Raw genomic sequence first — 23,883 nt, forward strand, 5'->3', positions numbered from 1 at the left:
CTAGTGCCATATGGCTGTTGCACACCGAAACACTGAATATTCACATTTAAGTCACCATGTGTAGCTAGTCAGATTTGCAAGTGAGTCTGAGATCCCAAAGTGATTTAAGCAATAAACTATAACAGATACAAACTTCTCATTTGCTTGCATCCACTTTTTTCTACTTGTTCATTCTTTCACTCAACAGTTTTTCTTGAGCCGCTGTGCTGAGTGCTGGGGACACAGCTGTCAGTAAAACAGATCCTGGCCTTATGGCGCTCACCACCCAGTGAGAGAGACGGACAGTAAACAAAAGTGAGTAAAATGTGTAATAGGTCAGGCAGTGTTACGTGCTACTGTGAAAAGCAAACGACTGAGATCCATAATGTTGGGGCTCCACTTATTTTCTTTTTTAAAAAAAATATTTTTATTGATTTCAGAGAGAGAAAGAGAGAGGGACATAGAAACATCTATGATAAGAGAGTCATTGATTGGCTGCCTCCTGCATGACCCCTGCTGGGGAATCCAGCCCACAACCTGAGCATGTGCCCTGACCGGTAGCCCAACTGTGACTTCCTTGTTCATGGGTCAATGCTCAAGCAGCCAGGCTGGGGCACTCCACTTTTAATAGGATGGTTAGGGAGGCCTTTCTGAGTGCCATTTGAACACTGAAGTCGGAGGAGAGGAGGGAGCCATGTAAAGATCTGGGAAGAGTGTTTCTGATGACGGGAACAGCATGTGCAAAGGCTCTGAGGCTGGGCCATGTCTGGCGTGTTGGAGGTGCAGCCAAGAAGCCAATGTGTCTGCAGAAGGAGGGGGAGAGCTGGAAGAGAAGGGGTTGGGGGATTTATAATGCTTAGAGAGGTGAAGTGACTTATCCAAAGTCACACAGCTCTAAAATCACTAGGAGATATGCTTGGTAGTCTTCAGCTTCCATGTGGCCTTCTGTGCTGGGACATGGCCAAAATATTCCTGGTCAAGGGGATGTAATCCAATTCTGACTTGGAAAATAAGTCCTAGTGATTTTGCCCCACATCTGAACAAAAGGAGAAGAGTCACGTTCATTTCCTTCCCTGGGGTGGAGATCAACCCCCACCCTCCAGTCCCCTGTGAGCGAAGTCAAGGGCATTTGCCATTGAGCTTGTGCACATGTGGGTGGAGGGGAAGGAAAGCGCGGACCAGCCACTCCCTTTCCACGACCACTGCCCCCTCCTCCTGGAAGCCTTCCTGCCTGCCTCCCCAGTCTCCCCCATGGTAGGGTTGCCAGATGAGATACAGAATACCCAGTTCACTTTGAATTTCAGGTCAACAATGAATACATTTGGGGGGTATAAGTATATCACATGTGATATTTGGGATATACTAAAACTAAAAAATTATTCATTGTTGACCTGAAATTCAAATGGAGCTGGGCATTCTTTTCACTTTGCTGGTTTTGCTAAATCTGACAACTCTACCCCCCAAACCCATTTCCCTTTCTCTGCCCCAGCCATGTCTTCATGGAAAATCTCTCACCTCTCAGCCTTGGGGGGCTCCTCGAGGACAACACTTGTCTAGGAGCCCCAAGGTGGAGGTAAGAAATAGCTGCTGTTTTCTGAACTATTTCATCACATTGTTCAGAGGCCTGATTTTTTTTCCCCCCCAGCTTTCCTGATGAGGAAGCTGAGGATCAGAGGTGATGTCATACCCCCATCACACAGCCAGAAATGGGCAGCCAAGGGATTTGGACCCAGAGTTGTCTATCTTCAAAGTCTCTGTTCCTGAGATTTCTTCCTGCTGCCACCTTTGCCTCCTCTCCCCTCCTGCCCATCTTCCTCATTCCCCCTCTTCTGTTCCTCCCCCTCTTCGTCTCCTTCCTCCACTCCACCCCCTTCCAGTTGAAAACTTCCTTCTTTTCTAGTGTAGTGGAGGGAGAAGCAGGTCAGCATTGTGCCACAAGGTGGCGCTGCTGGTCGCAGATTGGTCTCTGCCTGGTCCAGGTATACTCTCTGCCCTCTGACCCTTCCCTCTGTCCATCCATCCATTTATCAAGCATCTTCTATATGTGTGAGCCATGCCAGGCCTGGCCTTGAGGACCCAGCAATCACTGGATTTTCATCCGTTCAACAAACAATTATTAAATACCTGCTGTGTGCCAGACCCTTGCTGGCCAGCCTTGGGACCCAATCTCCAACACCACCTTCCCGGCACTCATAGTTCAGTGGGGAGACACACATGGGACCAGCAGGACCACATTAAAATCTTCATAGGCCCAAGGCATTTTTGCCAGTACAGGTCCCTCCCTCCATGAAAAAATATTACAACTTACCTTTTACAACTGCGTTGGTATTTATGAATTTTTCTCTCCTGATTTTCAGAGAAATTAAAATAAAACAATTTTGTACATCCCTAAAAGTGTTGCAGGACCTGGGTCTCCTATGTCTGATGGGTGAGTTGGCTCTAGTGACCAGGTGGATAAAATAGAGGGTGATCAGGGGCTGTGATGGGGGTGCACAGGCATGGTGCACAGCCCAGAGGTGGGGCTGGACCCAGCTGGGTTGGGGTGGGAGGTCTTGGAAGGTTTCCAAGAGGAGGTGACTCTAAGCTGAGGCCTGAGAGATGAATAGGGGTCAGGCAGATGAAGGTATTGGAGAGCAGTTCTAGGCAGAGGGAACAGAGTGTGAAGGTGCAGAGTGAGGTTGGAGGGTAGAATGTGGTGGGGGCAGGGGTGTCAGGGAGGAGAGATGGAGTTAGAGTTAGGTTGGCAGGGCCAGACTGACAGAGTCCTGAGGGCACTGGGTAGCCACAGAGGATTCTGGAGCAAGGGCAGCAAGGGCAGTTTAGAGCATTCGAAAGATCTCTTGGGCTGCCCTGTGGATATAGAAGACAAGCCCACCTTTTTCAGGTGAGTCTTGAAGAAAAGGTAGTACTTAGAAAGGTGGAAGGGGGTGTAGGAGGACACATCCCAGACATCGTAATGTTGCGTCTTATAGGAAGTATTTATTAAGTGTCTCCTGTGTGCCCTTCTGGGGATATGACAGTGAACCAGGAAGAGAAAAATCCCTGCCCTCTTGGAGGCAGATGGACCAGATACAAAACTACAAAGTACACATTATATAGTCTATCGGAAGGTGGTGTGAGCTGTGGAGAAAACTACAGCAGGACAGGAGGACGGGGAGCCAGGGTGGTTTGCAATTTTAAATAAGGGGAACAAGGGAGACCTTACTGAGGAGGTGATGTTTGAATTGAGACCTTCAGGAGGGAGGCCGTTGAACTAACTGTGTGGCTCTCTGGAGGAGGTGTACATCAGTAACAGCTGGTGCAAAGGCTCTGGGGTAGAACTGTGCCTGGCTGTTGGAAGAACAGTGAGGAAGCCTGTGTGGCTGGAGCTGAGTGAGTAAAGGGAAGAGAGGGAGGAGGTGAGGGCAGGGAGGGGATGGGGCAGGTCCTACGGGGCCTTGGGGGAGTGGGGAGGACTTGGGCTTCTTCCCTGAGGAAGATGGGAGTGCTAGAGGTCTGTGGCAGAGATGGGAGCACTAGAAGGCTGAGGGCAGAGGAGGGACAGGACCTGACTCAGGTTGGGGCCGTGGGCCATGTCTGGGGTCCTGAGAGAACAGAAAGCTTTTGGGAAAGCACAGCTAAGCAAGGAAGAGCAGTAGTGTGGGCAGGTGGGAGCTCATGTCCCATGGCACAGGGTGCAGGTAGTAGGGGCAGATGGGACAGAGACTGCAGAGGGAGAGTGAACAGGCTATGGTTCAGAAGGTGAGGTTGACTTGAGCCTCTGGCTGGAGGCTCTGGAGTGTGGGAGGGAGGGACAGCATAGCCATCCCTGAGACTGAGACCAACTGAAGAGCAAGTTTCGGGGGATGATGGTGGGCTCAGCTTTGCCTCTCCCAGAGCCCCTGGCCAGGATGGCAGGCTTATCAAATAAAAATACTCGACACTCAGTTAAATGTGAATTCCTTATACACAATAAATACTTGTAGCATAAGTATGTCCTAAATATTGCAAAGGTCATGCTTCTGCTAAGAAATGACTTTTTTACGAGTGTCCTGTATTTTTTTCTGGCAGCCCAAACCCAGCCATCACAGGCTGCCCATGTCTTCCCCTGCACTGCAGAACCCGCCAGTGGGAGGAGAGCCTGACTGCGGCTCCATGGCCAGAAGGCAAGGTTTTGTCTCCTTTGGCCAGCTAGCCAGGGAAGCCGGGGTCTTTTAACAGGCAGGCCCTGGCCTGTCCTGCATCCTGCGCCACCCCCGAATCCCTCCCCTCAAGGCCTCCCTCATGGCGCCAGCTGTCCACTGCCTCCTGCCTGGTGGTGGCCAGGTTGGGGAAGGGGGAGGGGGAGATGTGCTAAGATACACTGTCCCCTGGGCCAGCCCATTCCAGGCCAGGCTGGTCCCACTGGGCACCCTCAGCCCCAGAATGCCAGGCCAGGGCTCTAGGCTGCAAGAAGGCCTCCACAGAACTTTCGTTCCTTCTCCCTGCACCCACCCCCCTTCCCTGGCCTTGGTGGCCCATCCAGCTCAGAGCCAGACATCTGAGGCCCCCTGGCCTTAACGTGAAGCTCTGCAGGCAGAGCGGGCAGACTTCCTTGTCAGAAGGTACCGGAAGGGCAGAGGCCTAGGGGCAGCTTACCAGGAACTAGATCCCTCCCGGCTACAGCCACCGCCCCCACACTGAATGGCCTTGTCTGAGGTGGCCAGGCCCAGAGACTCAGGACACGGCCTCCCAGTGCCAGCTGCCGGGATGTGCCAGTCACGTTGGCAGGGAAAGAACACGCAGTTCTTGACTCTCCTGGCTGCCCCTTTGTTCCCAGGCAGAGGTGGGGGGCTGTTGTCCTGGAAACCAGCTCCCCACCATCAAACTGTCTCTTGAGGTAAAGATCGGAGGCACCTGGGATCTGGGAGTTCTGACCAGAGAGGGTACCTTGTCACCCAGGGTGGCAAAGGAGGCCCCTCCCCCAGCCAGCCCTGTCTGCTCAGAGCTCATGAGTCTCAGACCAGGAGGGAGGCCAGGTCACCCCCTCGAGATTGGAATGCTGGAGGTAAGGAGGCAGGGGAAGGGGGGGCACATTCCCAGAAGGGCAGGCTTTGTGGTGGCAGTTGCTGGCCCCTGCCTGTTCTGTGTGTCCCCGGTTGGAGGCTGCAGCTGGTGCTGGTAGCTTTGGTTGGGAGTGGGGGTGGATCGGTGGGATATGTTATTTTGGGGGTGGAGGCAAGGGAGTGTGAGAGGCACCTCCTGGGGCAGGAAGTGGAACAGCCCCAGCTGTGTTCTCTGGTTGGCCCACCTGGTCCTGTGGGCACCACAGGCCACCGCACAGGAAATGTTCCCAACGCCTGCCAGTGTGGTGCCCTGAACCTGGGGGCCTGGAGGGGAGGCAGCCATCAGAGAGCGTGAAGGGGCTGCTGTTGGGGGTCCAAAGTGTCCAGAAGACCCCAGCTGTGGTAACAAGAGCGCCTGTGGAGTGACCACTGACTTTGGCTGATAAAGTTTATAGACGTTGGCTCGTTTAATTCTACGTCTTCAGGAGGGAAGGACTATTGAGGAATACAAGTTTTACAGCTGGGGAAACTGAGGCTCGGAAACAGAAGTGACACGTCCAAGATCACACAGCAAATAAACAGAACTGGGATTCTCATTAGCATTTACTCTCAGATATACTAACTCAGCATAGGCTCCCAACCCGATGATGTGAACAGGGTTTCCCAACCAAGGTGATCCTTGGCATCCTTGGGCTGTCTGGAGACATTTTTGGTTGTCCTGACTAGGGGGTGCTCCTGTCATCAAGTGGATGGAGGCCAGGGTCCCAGTACCCAAGATGGTCCCACCCAGGAAATAATCCAGCCCCAAATGTAGAGTCTTGCAGAGGTGAAAAAGTAATAGAATTAATAATAATAGTATTTTTATTAAATATTATCTCCATGTTACAGTTGAGGAAACTGAAGTTTGCCTATGTTTTGGACTTCTGGGTCTCCCCAGGTACCCTTCGCTGCTTCCATAGTGCCTTTTTAAGCTTTGCAGTAAGGGAAAGAGGCCCAAAGTGGAGATATAAATGAAGACTTGAACCTAAAACATCAGCACAGTCTCTTCTGCTCTGTGGGTGGAGAAGCCCCCTTTTCACACATCAAGCCTGCAGTGGCTGTGCCAGCTCAGACACTCCTGGGACCCCATCCCAGCTTGGGACTGATGCTGAGGGACCCTGGTCAGTGATGTCACCTGCCTCATCTGTGCATCTCTGTGACAGGTCCCTTCCTTTTTAGCTGAAGCAGTAATAATAAGGCTCTGTGGTTCATAAGTGGTATGTACAGTGGCTAGGGGATCTAATCCTGGCTGTGAGAACTTGGGCAAATCACTGTACTTCTCTGAGCCTCAGCTGTCCCATCTGTAGAATGGGAGTGATGATTGTTGTCCCTGACAAAGGTGATGGAGCCTTGGCTGGTGTGGTTCAGTGGTTAGAGCGTCAGCCCATGCGCCAAAGGGTCCAGGGTTTGATCCCCAGTCAAGTGCATGTACCTGGGTTGTGGGTTTCCTCCCCACCCCCGGTTGGGTTGGGGTATGTGCGGGAGGCAACCAGTCAATGTGTCTCTCTCACATCTGTGTCTCTCTCTCCCCCCCTCCCTTTCTCCCTTCCACTCTCTAAAAAGCAAAGGAAAAATTATCCTCATCAAAAAAAAAAAAAAGGTGATGGAGAGAATTAAATGAGGCAATACATATCTCAGCACAGTGCCTGGGGCACAGTAAATACCATATAATGGTTGGATATGATGATTATTATTATTATTTTAAAATTTTTAATTTGTGGTAAAATACACCCAACATAAAATTTACCTTATCTCAGCCATTTTTAAGTGTACCATTCAATGGCATTTAGTCCATTTACGTTGCTATGCAACCATCTTCATCACCCATTTCCAGAACTTTCTCGTCTTCCCAAACTGAAACTCTGTCCCCATTAAACACTAACTTCTCACTCTCCTCCCCAGCCCCTGGCTCCCACCATTTACTTTCTGTCTCTGGATTTGACTCCTCTAGGGACCTCCTATGAGTGGAATCACATGATATTTGTCCTTTTGTGTCTGGATTATTTCACTGAGCATAATGTTCTCAAGGTTCATCCATGTTGTACATGGGTCATAATTTCCTTCCTTTTAAGGATGAATAATATTCCATTGTCTGGATGGACCACATTGTGTGTATCTTTTCATCTGTTGATGGACACTTAGGTTGCTGGACCAGGGTAGTAACAATGGAAAGGTCAAGAATCTGGAAGAATTTTGAAGGTGGATCCAATAGGATATGCTGAGACATTGGTTGGGAAATGTGTTTTTAAAAAATAGATCCACAAATTTTTAGAAGGTGGAGGCTAATTCTCTTCTCCGTGCATGTGGGCTGAACTTAGTAAATTGTATCTCACAAACAAAATATGGTCTTAGTCACTTCTGAGACTTCTGAGACCAGGTCATAAAAGGCCTCTTGGCCTCCTTTCTCTCTGTCTTCGATCACTTCCTCCAGGGGAAGCCAGCTGCTGTGTTGTGAGGACACCCAAGAAGCCCACATGGTATGGAACAGAGACCTCCCACCAACAGCCATGTGAGGAAGCTATCTTGGAAGCGATCTCCTGCAGCCCCAGTCAAGCCTATAATCTCAAATGCACTTTGGAAAGCTCTCTTTCTGGCTGCTGCATTGAGAATGGACTGTAGAGGGAAGGAGTAAAAGCAGGCCACCTGGGAGTGGCTACTTTAATGGTCCAGGCATGCATTGATTGTAGCCTGAATTCAGGTGGTGGCAGAGGAGATGTAGAGAAGTAGACCGGTTTAATAATTATTTACAAAGCAACACAAACAGGACTTGGGAAAATAAAAGGTCAGTGATAACCCTTAGGTGGGGCCTTCATTGCAGTGGAGAGCTGAGGGCTGAGGGAGAAGCAGGTAGAAGTAGGAATGAGGGAAGATGGGATGACAGGTTTAGCTGTGGCCACATTGAGTCCGTGTCCCCGAAATGTCCAAGGGCTTCCATAAATGTAGCTATAAGAATAGATTAGATGCTCTCAACTGGGAGTGATTCTGCCCACCCAGGGGACACTTGGCAATGTCTGGAGACATTTTTGGTTGTCACAGCTGAGATGAGGGGATTGCTATTGGCATCTTGTAGGTAAACGCAGGAGATGGTAGTCAGTATCCTACAATGCACAGGACTGTTCCCCATAAAAAGGATCATATGACCCCAAATGGCATGTGGTGGTGAAGTCCTAGGGTAGACCAATGGCTGGAATAAACAAATCTCAATTTCAGTGGAGGTTGTTTACTCAATAAAGTTTTATTTCTTGTCATATGTGACAATCAAGTGCAGATCAAGTTTCCTGGGCAGCTCTCCTCCAGTCCTCTCCAAACAGCTGGCAAAAGGGGAAAGAAAGAACAAGACACCTGTGGAAAGTTTTTAATGGATCTGATTGGAAGGTATATCACTTCCTCTTACATCCCATTGGCCAAGTTAGTCACATGGCCTCTCCCAACTGCAAGGGATTCTGGGAAATGTAGTCTAGCCATGTGCCCAGGGGGAAACAACTTGACAGAGGTCCAACCTGTCTGTGCCACAGTATTATTGTCCTAATTATTTCTGTTATTATTCAGACCTAGCAACTTCCTGAATATATTTCTACTCCCATGTTCTTTCTCAACCCTATTCTATCCACAGGGTCAATGGAGTGATTTTCAAACCTATTTTCTGAAATCCTTACTCTCTATCCCATCAACAAAGAAAAACACTCCATTTCTTCATAAACCAAGTTCAGTGCCCTTGGCCTACCATTTCTAGAGTTCAAAATGTTGAGCAAACAGTGGAATATGGATGTCTGCGGAAGTAAACCTTGAAGGTCATATGTATTTCAGGACCTAGAATGGGAAGCAGGGAGGCTCTGCTTGTCGTGGCTGGAAGGCTTCCTGGAAGAGGAAGCACTGACCCTGTGGCTTTGAAATAAAGCAGAAGCCAAAAATCCAAAACTGAGATGTGGGAGAATGAGAAGGATGTGCCATCAGGGAAGCCATGGGAAGAGGATGTTTGAGGAAAAAGGGTATGGTCAGCTCTAAGGAATGCTGGAGAGAGACTAGAGAGGTCGCAGGGGTGATAGTGGGGTGGGAATGGCATAGGGAAAGCTCCTATTTGCAGAACAATTCAGGTAGCAGATATAGAAGGAATCTTTCAGATTAGAAAAATCATTGTTTTGCAACCACCAGTGAACTAACTGATTCAGGCAAGGGGCACCCATGGAGGCAAAACGTACTGGGTGACAGGTCGTAAGAGACAAGGTGGTCACAGGCTTGAAATATCCTTCCCACAGATTGCTTATTAATTGTAAAGGCAAGCCCTAGCCAGTTTTCTCAGTGGTTAGAGCGTTGGCCCTCAGACTAAAGGGTCCCAGGTTTGATTCCGGCCGAGGGCATGTACCTCAGTTGCAGGCTCAATCCCCGGCCACGGTTGGGGCGTGTGGGAGGCAACCAATTGATGTGTCTCTCACATCAATACTTCTCTCTCTCTCTTCCACTCTCTCTGAAAAAGCAATGGAAAAAATATCCTCGGGTGAGGATAAAAAAAAATAATAATTATAAAGGCAAAAAGGAACCTGCAATGGGGAGATCTGGTTGACACCACTGGAACCAAGTGATTAAGGTTCACATCACTAGTGAGCTAACAAAGCAGCATCATGTGCCTCCTGGTGTCATGCACTGAGGAGGACACAGAATCACTTCTGAAATCTCAGCCTGAATCTAATCAGGAAGAAACACCAGATTGTGGGTGATTCTACAGGACAATACAAGCAAGGCAAGGGGAATGTTCTAGATGAAAAAGGAGACAAAAGAAATGTGACCAAAAAAAAAAAAAAAGCAATGTGTGATCCCCATTGGAGCCTGGATTTGTCTCTACCTCCTTGCCACTCCCCTCCCCCCCCAAATTCCCAACTATAAACGATATATTTGGTGAGAATGTAAAATTATACAGTTGCTGTAGCAAATGGTATACCAGTTCCTCAAAGAATTAAATAGAATTACCACATGATCCAGCATTTCACTCTGGGTACATACATAAAAGAATTGAAAGAAGGGTCTCAAAAAATATTTATTTGTACACTCATGTTCAGGGCAGCATTATTCACAAGCACCAAAAGATGGAAACAACTTAAATGTCTATCATTGGGTGAGTGGATAGACACAATGTGGTCCCCATCTACGCACTGGAATACTATTCAGCCTTAAAAGGAAGAAATTCTGACCCATGCTACAACGTGGATGAACCTTGAGGACTTTATGCTCGGTGAAGTAAGCCAGACACGAAAGGACAAGTACTGTGTGACTGCACTCACAGGAGGTCCCTAGAGGAGCCAGGTCCATAGAGACAGGAGGTAGATGGCAGGAGCCAGGGGCTGGGGAGGGGGATGGCGAGTGAGCGTTTAATGGGAACGGAGTTTCAGTTGGGGAGGGTGAGAAAGTTCTGGGGATGGATGGTGACGATGATTGTACAACAATGTGAATATTGCTGAATGCCACTGAACGGTGTACTTAAAAAGGTTAAGATGGCCCGGCCGGTCGTGGCTCAGCAGTTGAGCATTCACCTAGGATCCAGGAGATCGCAGTTTGATTCCCGGTCAGGGCACATGCCCCGGTCTGAGGGCTGGGTCCCCAGTTGGGGACGTGCAGGAGGCAGCCGATCAATGACTCTCTCATCATTGATGTTTCTCTCTCTCTCCCTCTCCCTTCCTCTCTCTGAAATCAATAAAAAACATTTCAAAAATGGTTAAGATGGTAAATTTTATGTTACATATATTTTATTACAATAATAAAGATATGTGGGACAGCGGGCGATTGGAATACGGAGCACATGTCTGAGATGGCCGCGTTGCCCTGTGTAAAGCCCAGAGAGTGATAATGGCGCTGTGGTTTTCTAGGAGAAGCTTCTCGATCTTAGCGTGTGGGCTGGAGCACAAGGCCCAGCAGTGACGTCCTGTGATGCTGCAACTTACTTCAAAGCAGTTTGGGGGAGAGAGGAAGAGGTAAAGAGCAAAATTGGCCGATATTGCTGGAGAATTGAGGGGGGAAGATCAAGTGTTTATTGTATCACTCTCACCTCTTTTCCGTAGGATTGGGATTTTTCCTTAGGATTCTTATCCTAAGACAATAGAAGAAGACAAAGACAGTGAGGTGACAAGGTCCTCCAAACCCTAGTGGCGAATACTATTGTTCTCTCCATTTAATAGATGGAGAAACTGAGACCCAGAGAGGAGAAATCACTTGCTATAAAGCAGAAGGAAGTAGGGATAGGATAGTGAGGTGAAACAACCCGGAACAAAATCTGAGGCCTCCTCATTGACAACACCTGGCCTGCAGGGGACATTCACCAGCTGACTTATGACCTCCTCCTGGTGTGCCTGAATTGCTGCTTCCCAGCCCCCAAGATGAGTCCTCAACGCTGCTGTTATGCAGTTGACCCTTGAACAGCGGGGTTTGAATTTTGAGGGTCCGCTTATACACAGATTTTTGTCAGTTGACCCACGTAGTCCAAACTGGTGCTGTTCAGGGGGCAACTGTATTTCGTTCTACAAGTACTTGGGGGTTGGGGTGGTGCTGGGGCCCCGAGAAGGACTCTGTGGTGGTTCCCCTCACCTTAACTTCCCCCAGGCGCAGAGCAGTTAGACACGGTTCTTTGCAGTGGATGTGGTCAGGATTAGATGCAGGAAGGGGACTGGACATCTGCAGCTTTGAAGAACACAGCCCTTCTGGACTTAGTTCTAGGGATGTGGGGATGGCTCAGACTTGGCCTCCAGAGCCTCAAGGATGCTCAGGCTGGGGCTGAGGACATTAGGCCAAGTAAGACCATCCCCATGTCTCCCCTTCCCCCCAAAAAAGCTTTTTTGTGAGTTTCTGGGAAGCGGGTCAGCCAGATGATACCACCCCAGGGGTGGATCTTTTTGGCCTCTGCAAAGGGAAGATCACATACCCAAGCCAGCAGGGGTACATCATCACCCTGGCCCAGCAGCAACCTGCTCCAGGGAGCCAGGACCCACCCCCACCCCAACTAGCTTTTTTCAGATATCCTAAGAATGTAGTTATAAGTGAGGGGCCTCTCCCTCGACACCCCCAAAAGTTAAAAAATAATTAAGCCTGTGCATCCTATTCACTCTGTCGTCCCCCCCCAAATTTTTTATTTAAAACAGTGGCTCAGTTGGAACTACCCACTTCCTCTTCTGGAATCTTCCAGGATGCCAAGGGGGGGGGGCTGTATATGCCTCTTGCCTGCGTCATGGGTGAAGTAAGTGCAGGTATTTTGTAGCCTGTGGATACCTGGAGAAATATTTTAGAGTCATCAGCCCAAGACGACACACTCTGGTCCATTCCTCTATTCCTGACTATGCAGGGCCTTGTGGGCCAAGGTGAGTGCTATGAGGACCTGATGGAGATTTTAAGTCAAGGGGCGAGGAGGTCTGATTTGAGTGGGGAGTCTTCTAGTTGTTTGGGGAGTAAGATTACCAGATAAAATCCAGGCTGCCCAGTTAAACTGGAATATCAGAGAAACAATGAATGAAACAATGAAGTTTTTTTGTTCTGTTAATCCTTACCTGAGGACATTTTTTCCATTGATTTTTAGAGAGAGTGGAAGGGAGGGAGGGGGAGAGAGAGAAATATAGATGTGAGAGAGACACATCGATCAGTTGCCTCCTGCATGTGTCCAGACTGGGGCAGGGATCTAACCTGCAACCCAGGTACATGCTCTTGACTGGGAATCCAACCTTTGACCCTTTGGTGTGTGGGCCAACACTCTAACCATTGAGCCACACCGGCCAGGGCTGAATGAAGTTTTTTAAGCAAAGCTATCTCCCAGGAATGGTGTGGGACGGATTTATGCTAAAAAAAAAATTATTGTCCCTTTGAAATTCAAATTTAAGTGGGCATCCTAGATTTTTATTTGCAGGGAGGGAGACAAGGACAGGAGCCAAGAGATTCAGGTGCAGGTGACTACACTGGTCCAGGTAAGCGATGATGATGAACTGATGGGAGCAAGGCGGAGACAGAACAGGGGAGAGAAATGGGAGGATTCTGGATAGATTTAGGAGAAGGAGCCCCTATGTCTTGATGATGAATTGAACATAGCAGATATGCTTGCCCTTTGCTGGGAGGACTTCAGATGGTGGGGGGAGCCCCAGGAGGTCTGTGAGTGGATGAGGGGGAGGAGCTGATATGGGTTAAAGGCCTGCAAATGCAATCCTGAGACTCAACAATCACCTGCCCACCTGAATTGCTCCAGCCCAGGGTCTCCCCCCTCAGCATCACTGACATTTGGTTATGGGTCAGTCTCTAGGTTGGGGCCTCCCTGGACAGTATGGGGTGTTGAGCAGCATCCCTGAGCCCCCACCACTCGGTTAGTGCCAGGAGCGCCCCCTCCCCTAAGTCATCACCCAGTGTCCCCTGGAAGACAGAACCACCCCTGGCCGAGGAACCCTGGTTTGGGCACCAGAAGACCCCAGTGAGGAGATGGGTCTGGAGTTGGGGTCCTGGAAGGCTTGTCAGTTCCCTTTGTTCCCTCCTGGTGGTGAACTTTCTGGGAATGGGAGAAATGGATACCCAAGTGGCTGGAGCTTGGGAGGTTTAGGTAATGTGCTCCCCACACCCAGACTCATCTGAAGGCTATCTGTGCAAGACAAAGAAAGGGCTGCTGGTAGAGTGATAAAGCTTTTAATATTTAGAAGTTTGGGCACTTAATTCTGGTAATCCTCGCTCACGGGTAACGCTTCCTCATCCTGCAGCGTGCAGCTGTCTGAGTCCAGGGGGGTGCTGGTGATGATAATGGGAACCTTGGCCTTCACGCTGGTCAGGGACCAGGGCAGGTGGACGGTGCTGACCAGCTCGTATTGGGTGCTCATGATATCACCATCCTGCATGTCGCTGCTCACAGACAACACCTGAGGGAGGTTGAAGATACTAACGATCTTGGTGGTGTTGAAGGGTGTGATTTGGGTGTTGGCCTCCTGCCGGAGCAGCTCCCTGCTGTCCACCCGTGACCGCCGCTCCGCCCTGGGTGTGAAGCCCTCATACTGCACGTGGGTGTAGAGGGCAAAGATGACAGTCTTGATGCACTTGCTGGTCTGGTTGTTGATCTCCGTGGTGAAGATGACCCTCTCCCCTGGCATGAAGGTGTTATTTTCCATCTGGATCTGTAGACAGATGGTGCCCTGGATGCAGCAGTTGTAGGAGACTTTCTTCTCAGTCTCCACAAACACAGGATTCTAGAACAGGTTGGGTTGGGGGCAATGGACAACTGTGAGGGATTGTGGCCACAAGATCCACTCCCCTACCTTACATCCCACTATTTTAGCTCTTCCAAGCCTTGATTCTTTTAGGATTCTCCTAGTAAAAGGCATGGAGATGGAATCTGGAATCTTAGGGATTTTGTAGCCAAAAGCCTGGAGTCATCTCCCAGCTTCCTTTAATTAAAGCCCTTTGTCATTCTGAGTATCAATTTCCTTATATGTAAAATAGGGCTAAGAAATCCATAAGAGCCTAGCTTTATCCCCAGCTCCATTAAAATAAATGCTTCAGCCTGGCTGGCTGTGGCTCAGCAGTTGAGCATTGACCTAGGATCCAGGAGATCGCTGTTCGATTCCCAGTCAGGGCACATGCTTGAGTTGCGGACTCTGTCCCCAGTCAGGGCCATGCAGGAGGCAGCCGATCAATGACGACTCGCTCATCCTTGATGTTTCTATCTCTTCCTCTCCCTCTCCCTTCCTCTCTCTGAAATCAATAAGCTATATTTAAAAAAATAAAAATTAAATTAAAATGAAAATAAATGCTTCAAAATGCAGCCCTTATATCAACTAGTCAGCTGCTGGGTTGCAAACAAAGTCACATATACATTATATTTAATGTGTGGCTTGAGAAACTTTTTTTTTTTTTTTGTGGCTAATATTTAAAAGATTTGATGTAATGTGGGTGGGCTTAGAATTCGCCTGTGAGCTTATTCCCTTTAAGCATGGGGGTGGGGGGGAGAATAGTATAACAAATACTTGCAAACTCCCCTCCAACTTCCCATTAGTGACATGAGGTTGGTAACTTGAAACTGACCATGATGGGAGTATTTACACCATAGAAATTGGCAAACATTGCACATTAGAGCTGTCTTGCACCAGAGCAGGTTGTTAACCATTTATTGGCACAGCACTGCTGTTTCTGTTTTATTAGCAGGTAGGACTTCTCACAATTTGCTTCAGAGCTCTGTTCACTTAAGAAATAAAACATCAGTATTGCACAACCATGTGAATGTAAACACTACTGAACTGTATGCTTAAAATGGTTAAGATGGCAAATTTTATGTTATGTATTGTTGCCACAATTTAAAATAAAAATATATAAAACATCAGCAATCTAGTTGAAGCCCCCATGGACCTCTTCCCAATGCCATCATCTGCTCCCTTCCTGGAGGTAACCATTACCCTGAATTTGGGGGTTATTAAATCTATTCATTTTTTAAAAACTAAAAAATTACTTAAAAATACAATTCAGATACAGAAAACCCCACAAAGCAAATGTATAACTTTGTGAATTATTATAAGGCCAATACTCTGTAATAGCCACCCAAGTCAAGAAGTAGAAATTTGCCAGTTTCCCCCCAAAGTCCTTCATATATGCCCAGCCACCCACTCAGCCCCCCAAATGCAACTATCTTGAATTTTATAGTAATCACTTTCTTTTTAAAAGTTTTTTAAAAATTGATTTTTAGAGAGAGGAAGGGAGAGAGAGAAACATCAATGTGAGAAAGAAACATCGATCTGTTGCCTCCTTCACACACCCTGACTGGGGATGGAACCCACCACCTTTTGGTGTACTCCGGGATGACACACTAACCAACCGAGCCACTCTGGCCAGGGCAGTAATCACTTTCTGGTACCTGCACATGTTTATAAACAAGATATGTTTTAGGAAAAAAGCGTGTAAAGAATAATATAAAAACCTAAAATGTATCTTCCAATAAGTTTGAGAAATAAAGCAGCATCAATTAGACTGAAATTTTGTGGGTTCTGTGGGCTTTACCTCACTGCTCCCTCTTCTCTGCACAGGCAGCTATGATCTGAATTTGGCATTTGTGGTTCTCATAGAATTTTATATTATTTAGGAATACATCTATTTGCAACATAAGTATACATTATTGTTCTACATATTTTAATGTTTTCAATAAGTCAAACTGCATATGTCTCCCAGCAACTTGCTTTTTTTAGCTCAATATTCTGTGTTTGAAATGCATTCACGTTCGTGCCTGTCATTCTGAAGGTTCTTTGTCTTCACGAATGCAATTGAATGTGTTGCAAAATAATTTATCCATCCCCCATAGTGGACATTTATTTCCATGTGTTTGACATCACAAAAGTGCTAAAGGAGCAGCCTGAAGACAATTTTCTTGGGCTTACACCCACAAGTTTCTCTAGGGTATGAGTTGGCAAACTTTTTCTGTAAAGGAACCAATAATAATTATAGTTTAGGCTTTGCAAGCCACATACAGTATTTACCATATATTATTCCTTTTTTTTGGTAATCCTTACCCCAGGATATTTTTTCCCATTGCTTTTCAGAGAGAGTGGAAGGGAGCAAGGTGGGGGGGAGAGAAACATTGATGTGAGGGAGACACATCAATTGGTTGCCTTATGCAAGCGCCCCAACCGAGCCAAGAATTGAGCCTGCAACAGAGGTATGTGCCCTTGATGGGAATAGAACCCAGGACCCATCAGTCCGAGGGCTGACACTCTAACCACTAAGCCATTTGGCTAGGGCTATTCCTTTTTTAAAAAAATATGTTTTTATTGATTTCAGAGAGGAGAATGGGGGGTGGGGAGAGAGAGAGAAACATCAATGATGAGAATCATTGATCGGCTGCCTCCTGCATGCCCCCTACTGAGGATCAAGCCTGAAACCTGGGTATGTGCCCTGATCCAGAATTGAACCACGACTCCCAGGTTCATGGGTCCACGCTCAACAACTGAGCCATGCTGGCCCGGCTTATCCTTTTTTTAAAAACCACAATTCACAGTTAAAACATAGATTTTAACATTGCGGCAAAAAATAGAAACCTAGTATGTACATCTCCACCTAGACCTGTGAAAGAGAAACAAGTTTTATGAAATTCTGTTTATCCTTGTTACTTGCCTGCAGATATTTCCTGTTCTACTTTATTCTATTTATTCTATTCATTTAAAAACTGTTGGTTGCAACCCTCAGAATTTATTTTTGTTATTTCAAGTCTACTTACTCTATTCTATTATTTTGTTTTATATAAAATAAAAAATTTATAAAAATTAGCTGGTTGTAACTTACCAAGTTAAATTTTTTCTGGAAAACTCTGTTCTTTCACTTCAAGTTGATTGCAACCCACCAAACTGATTGTTAAAAATATTTTCTATTCTACTTATTTTATTCTCTGTTCTTTCTCCATATATATATAATTTTTATAAATTTATATAAACATAAATGTTTGCAACCCACACAATTGACATTTTCTATTTTGGTCTTTCCTAGCCTTTCATTTTGCAGAAATATGCTTGCAACCTGCTAAATTGATTTTGTAACCCACTTATGGGTCATGATCTGAGTGAAGTTTGAAAAGCACTGCTCCAGGGCCACCGTGTTTCCTTTTGGAGACCTCGGGCGACCCCTGACCCCTTTGGCCCGCATCTCCTGCCCCGTCCCTGCGGCCCCAGTTTCTCTTTAGCCTTCCCGTGCTTCCTGTCCTCTCGAAAGGCTCAGTGCGGGGTGCTTAGGTTCTAAATCCTTCTACTGTTATTCGAAATTCCGTTGCATGCGTTAGGACCCTGCAGCATTAAGGAACTCTCTGCTCTAACTCATGGCCAAGTTGGCAGTTCTGCCCTGGTCCTGAAGGAGGGGTCAAGAGGTACCAACTGTGGTTCAGGAGACCTCCACGCCTGACAGGCCCGGTGGGGCAACCGGCCCTGATTCCCGGTAACATTTCCAATGCAAAGCCAACACTAGCGTTCTTGGACCTGAGAGGTTTTTGAAACCTGTATTCCTTCAGCACGTATGAAACTTTGGGGGGCTTCGTTCATTCAACTGGTTTTTATTTGTATCTACTTGGTGTCAAGTTTAGGGAAAACCCATAGCAGGGAAGTCCTGCTCTGGTTGAGGAGATGGACATAGTGGTGCATGTCCATCATTGCTGTTGGACACGGCCATCAGAAGCGGTACTCTCATCATTGATGTTTCTCTCTCTCTCTCTCTCTCTCCGTCTCCCTTCCTCTCTCTGAAATCAATAAAGATATATTTAAAAAAAATAAATAAATAAGAGTGGAGGGGATGTGGAGAAATTGGAACCCTTTGTGTTGCTGGCAGCAAGGTAAAATGGTGCTGTGGCTGTGGAAAACAGGCAGTTCCTCAAAAGGTGAAACAGAGTTACCACCTGTCCCAGCAATTCCACTCCAGGAATCCACCCAAGAGAAAGGAAAACAGACACATGCCCACACAAAAACTTGCACTTGAATGTTCACAGCAGCATGATTCACAATAACCAAGGAAGCAACCCAAGTGTCCATCAATGGGTGAACGGATACACAAAGTGTGGCCCATGCATGCACTGATTTAACCATAAAAAGGAGTGAGGCTCTGACACTCACTACAACGCAGATGGACCTTGATGCTCAGTGAGAGCAGCCAGACACAAAAGGCCACACAGTGTGTGATTCCATGCACGTGAAATGCCCAGACCAGGCACATACACAGAGACAGAGAGTGGAGGCAAAGGGAGATTGGGTGTGGCAGCTAAGGGATGCAAGATTTCTTTTGGGGGTGATGAAATGTTCTAAAATCTACTGTGGTGATGGTTTCATAACTCTGTGTAAGCTTTAAGAGGGTGAATTCTAAGGTATGTGAATTATATCTCAATAAAGCTGTTAAAAACAAAAAGTGGAAAGGGAAAAGTTTCTTTGCTCTTTGCTCCCAGCTCCCCTGCCCCCTCCCAGGAGGCAGCATCTGTTGCCAGTTGCTCTGCTCTCCTTCCAGAGATGTTAGTTACACCTGCAAGGAAGTAATTTGTTTTCACCACCAACTGTACCAGGCTAGACCTGCTATTCTGAACTTTGCTTTGTATTCATTCAACCCAGTGACTTGGAGATCCTGACAAGGGGGGCTGGGCTGCCTCTTTCTGTCTCTGTCACTCTCTCTCACTATTGTGGGGTGGTTTTTTTTTGTTTTGTTTTTTTAATACTCCTATTAAAACAATTCCCTTAGCAACAAACATTAGACTTTCCAATTTTTTGCCACTATAAACAGTGCTGTGGGAAGTCATGTCGCACATGCGAAAGACTATCAGTAGGAGAAATTTCTAGAAGGGGAATGGCTGGGGCAAAGTGCATGTTCGTTTTAATATGGATAGATGTGGCTAAATTGCACCGCATGGGCTTGTGGCAGTTTATTTGGCTATCAGCAATGCAGGTTAGTGAAGACATGGCTTCTGAGCAAAGATCAGAAGGATAGGAAAGTCACATTATAGTGTTCCAAACAGAGGGAACAACTTGTGCAAAGGCCCTGGGGCAGGACTGTTCCTTATGTGTTGGAGGAACAGGGAGGAAGCCCATGTGGCTGGAGCAGAGTGAGCAAGGAGGAGAGAGGGAAGAGGTGAGGGCACAGAGGAGATGGGGGCAGGTCATGTAGGACCATGTGGAGGACTTGGGCTTTTACCCCAAGGAAGGTAGGAGCCCTGGAGAGCTATGGGTGGAGGAGGGTCATCGCCTGACTTTGACGGTCTGCTCTGAGGACAGACTGTTGGGGGTTAAGACTCTGCCTCTAGCCCTAGCTGGTTTGACTCAGTGGTTGGAGTGTCAGCCCTCAGACTGAAGGGTCCCAGGTTCGATTCCGGCCAAGGGCGCGTACATACCTTGGTTGCGGGCTCAGCCCCATTCGGGGTTCATGCAAGAGGCAACCAATTGATGTGTTTCTCTCACATCAGTGTTTCTCTCTCTCTTTCTCCCCCCACCCCCACTTTCACTCTCTCTGAAAAGCAATGACAAAAACATCCTCAAGTGAGGATTAAAAAAAAAAAATTCTGCCTCTACTTGAACTTGAGCCTCTTCCCTGGCCCCCCAGCTCCTGCCCTCTCCCTGCCCCATACACTCTATCCTGCCTCAGGACCTTTGTATATGTTGTGTCCTCTGCCTAAAACACTCTACCCCCATGGCTTTCCCCCTCTCCTCTTTCAATTCTTTACTAAAATGCCACCTCCTCCAAGAGGCCTCCTCTGACCAGTCTGGTTAAAACAGTACTGGGTAGTTGGAAAGAAAACAGAATTTTCATACTCTCAAAACTTATCTGTGATAACTCACTTTGTTGCTGTGATAGTGATTTTAGCTCTTCCCACTTCCTGGGTACCTCCTATGTGTAGACATTGTGCTTGGTGCTTAGCAGTCCTCATAGGCACCCACTGAGGGAAGTGTTTTAGTATTATTGTTATTATTGTTAATTATCCCCATTATACGGATCAGGACAATCTAAGCTCTGCAAGGTGCTCTTAATTGCCCAAGGCCATCTGGCTAATGAAGAGTCTGGCAGTGGAGATATAAAGTGGGGTCTAACTCAGTCAGTGTTTTGCCCCTAACCCCTGCCGTGTGCCCGCTGCACTCCAGACTACTTCTGAAGGGAGGCCCAGAGAAGGGACATAGTCTGCTCAAGGTCACACAGGGAGCAGGGAGCCAAGCAGGCCTTGAGCTCAGATCTGCTCATCTCAGGGCTGATCCACCCTCTAAGCATCTACCTCTCCGGGCAGCCCCGTAGACCATTCCATGAGGTTGGCCAAGCTAGAAATAACCCTTGTTACACAGATAACAATACAGGTGGTGGCAACAGCGACAAGATTTACTGCCCCTCGCCAGGCACTCTGTGAAGCCCCAGACTTACTTGCACTAAGTCCACTCATTGCTCCCTCCTCAACCTAGGAGGCAAGCACTATCTCTAAGCCCAGATGAGGACATGGAGGAACAGAGAGGCAAGATCACTTCTAGAGGGTCACACAGCAGGTAGGTGGGGGATTTGAGATTTTAATCTGGGCCTCAAAAAACGAAAATGCCAGCCCTCTCAGCCACCACACAGATAGCAAATGAGTCCCCAGGAAGGTGAAGTGACTGTGGCCAACGTTCCTCCACCCGCCCAACTTCCACCTCTGTACCAGGGCCTCCAGAAGCCATCCAGAAAACCTCCTCTGCTCAGGCAGACTGATGCGACATGACCTTCCTTCCCCTGGGATGGAGGCTACCCCCTTCCATTGCTTCTTGGGGGGAGGGTGGGAGACACCATCTGCTTTGTCTGAGTGCTCAAAGCCTGAGGAGAGTCACTGAGTGTCCAAGCCTCTCTCTCATCCAGGGGGTGACAAGGGGACCTCAGCTCAGTCTTGACTTACTGCAAGGTCAAGGATATTGGGGCCTGATAGTTCTCTGTGGGGGCCCGTCCTGGGCATGTAGGGTGATGAGCTGTATCCCCGGCCTCCACCCGCCAAAGCCAGGAGCATACCCAGTTGTGACAATGACAGATGTCCCCAGACATTGCCCAGTGTTCCCCGGTGGGGCAGGCCAGAATCACCCAGGTTGAGTCCACTGGCTTAGTTACTGCCCTGGTTTCTGATTCACACTTGTGAACTCATTGGACCTGGGGAGCCTCCAACACCTTTCCCTTCTTCCCTGCCAGGGCCTTCTCTGTCCTTTGCTCACACACATGCCCCCTGCCTCCCTGGAGTTTTGAGGACAAGCCCCACCACTGCTCCTTCCCCATTACTACCTGCAGTGGGTTTTCTCTGTGGAAGTCAGAAGTCCCTTGAACCAACAAGTACATTCTCTTCTTTCCTAGAATGTGCTCCCGGCCCATGCAGGAGGCTTGCATGAAGTAGAAGACATGGCCAATTTTGCTGGTGAAGGTAGAAGGAAGCCTGGGAGGTAAGTTGAAATGGAAATCAAAGGTGTGGCTGCCTGCACTTAACCAATTATCTGAAAGCAAAACACACCGACCCATCAGAAGATTCTAGAAGCTTTTTGTTTTCATTTTGTTTTCCTCTTTAGTTATTGTTTTGGTGGAGCGGTTGTTCGGGACCTGGTCTGTCTGTCCCTGAGCTAGGCCGAGCTATGTGTGTTTAGGGACCTGAATGGCCCATAAGTATTAGGCCTAGGCCTCAGCTGGGCTGGAAGGGGATGCCCCCAGTGGGTGACAAGGCTGGTGTGGTCACTCCAAAATACTGACAGGGACTTGCTCAGTTCTGCCTTGGGCCTGAGAAACTGGTCCCCATGATTCAGTCACACATTCATTCAACAAACACATCCTGAGGCTCTTTAAGGCTGCGTTTGCAGCAAGACAGCCAAATCTCCTTGCCCTCATGGAGCTCAGTCTTCAGTGCACTGTAAGCACAGCATACAGTAGGTGCTTAATATTTGTTGATTGACTGAGTGGTGACTGAGGACCAAGGAGAAACTCACACTGCCCCCATTTCTGTGAACTTATTTTTTTTTTGCATTTCTCCAAAAACCTCTTATGATTGTGTTTTTCCTGCCTGAGGGCAACCCAGTGACACCAGGGACCATATCAGTTTTCTTCACTGCTGTATCCCCAGCACCTGGCACAGTGTTGTATACAGTAGGTGCTCATTAAATGTTGTGAAATAAATGAATGAACCTATTGCGGGCTTGAAGCTGATGCTTTGAGGGGAAAGGCGGACTCTTGGAAATGGGGAAGGAGGGGTGGTGCCTAATGCTGGGGTGGTGCTGGGCAGGGGAGTGTTTTGGTTGAAAGAATTAACACTTATCAAGCACTTACTGTATGCCCTGCACTATCTAAACCATTAAATCATTAAGCCCTCAAAGAAATCTCATGAGGCAGGACTTGTTATTTCCATTTTCCTGATGGCTTAACTGGGACACAGAGAGACTACATGATTGCTGAATATTAAGATCTGGCATCTTGCTATTCCTCCCCCAGATACCTGCATGGCTAGTGTCCCTCCTATCACTCATATTTGTGCCCTTGTTGTCACCTCTTTGGAAAGACCTCCAAGACTAGCTCCTTATATCTTATTTCCGTGTATCTGATGATCATTGTTTTACATGGATTTCTTGCTAGGGAAGAATCGTATCTTTGCCCATTTCTGATATCTCGGGGATTTGTTGATAACTACAGATGTCTTTACCTTCCAGACCTAGGTTCCTATTATGGTTAGGGTTGGCTGCTGGCCTTGTCCTTACCCTTCACTGGGAACGTCTTTGACTTGTGTACATAGTCGGCCTTGTTGTTGCAAATAACATCTCTGCTATAATCACGGGATGCCCCAGTTTCTTCGTTCCACTCCACGTAACCCCTTCCCACAAGCTCCACCTTCACAACGGGGTCCACCAGGGTGCTGTTCAGGTTTAGAACTACCTGCCCTTTTATGCAGGAGCCGGCCAGGTAGACCGCATCCTTGGGCAGCACTAGTTCAATTGACTTCACCACAGACATGGAGGGTTGGGCTGGTAGAGAAACATCCTCCCCTCTCCTCCATGCCACTGAGATGCCGGATTCCTTGGCCTCAGTGAGGTCACCTGTCTGTGACATCATCCAGCCAGGGTTCTGGGAAGGGATCCCCAATAACCAGGAGGAGGGGAGGCAAGGTTGTTGCTTGGGAGGGGGCAGCAGCTTGGGAATCCCAGAGTCCTCACTGGTTTGTGACATGGTGGCCTGGCCACCTTTTCCTAGAAAATAACAAGCAAACAAAAACAACCATAAGACGCCAACATTCCTGCCACATAGGGAACACCTGTCGTCATGCCAGGGGTTTAGAGGCCTTGGGTGGGAAGAATTCATCCAACCACTCTGCTGAGGTAGGTGTTATGAGCTCCATGTACAGATGGAGAGGCACAATAGAATGAGC

The 23,883-nt window shown here is 47.8% G+C and overlaps 2 protein-coding genes across 4 annotated transcripts in view; one reads left to right on the plus strand and one right to left on the minus strand.

Annotated features, from left to right (window-relative positions):
• Window positions 1-13,705: 13,705 nt before the first annotated feature.
• Window positions 13,706-23,471, minus strand: ARRDC5 (arrestin domain containing 5; the record flags this gene model as incomplete). Its single annotated transcript, XM_081135449.1, has 3 exons — window positions 13,706-14,233; window positions 21,768-21,973; window positions 23,219-23,471. 3 exons carry the CDS (start codon window positions 23,469-23,471, stop codon window positions 13,706-13,708), a joined length of 987 nt encoding a protein of 328 aa, XP_080991575.1.
• UHRF1 (ubiquitin like with PHD and ring finger domains 1) overlaps window positions 21,837-23,883 on the plus strand; it is a 38,208-nt gene continuing 36,161 nt past the window's right edge. For all 3 annotated transcript variants that reach the window (XM_081135961.1, XM_081135963.1, XM_081135964.1), the window contains exon 1: window positions 21,837-21,922. The gene's annotated coding sequence lies outside the window, so the exon portion shown is untranslated. The remainder of the gene's footprint in view (window positions 21,923-23,883) is intronic.

This window comes from Miniopterus schreibersii (genome assembly GCF_964146895.1).
Source record: "Miniopterus schreibersii genome assembly, chromosome: 4".
NCBI classification, from domain to species: domain Eukaryota; kingdom Metazoa; phylum Chordata; class Mammalia; order Chiroptera; family Miniopteridae; genus Miniopterus; species Miniopterus schreibersii.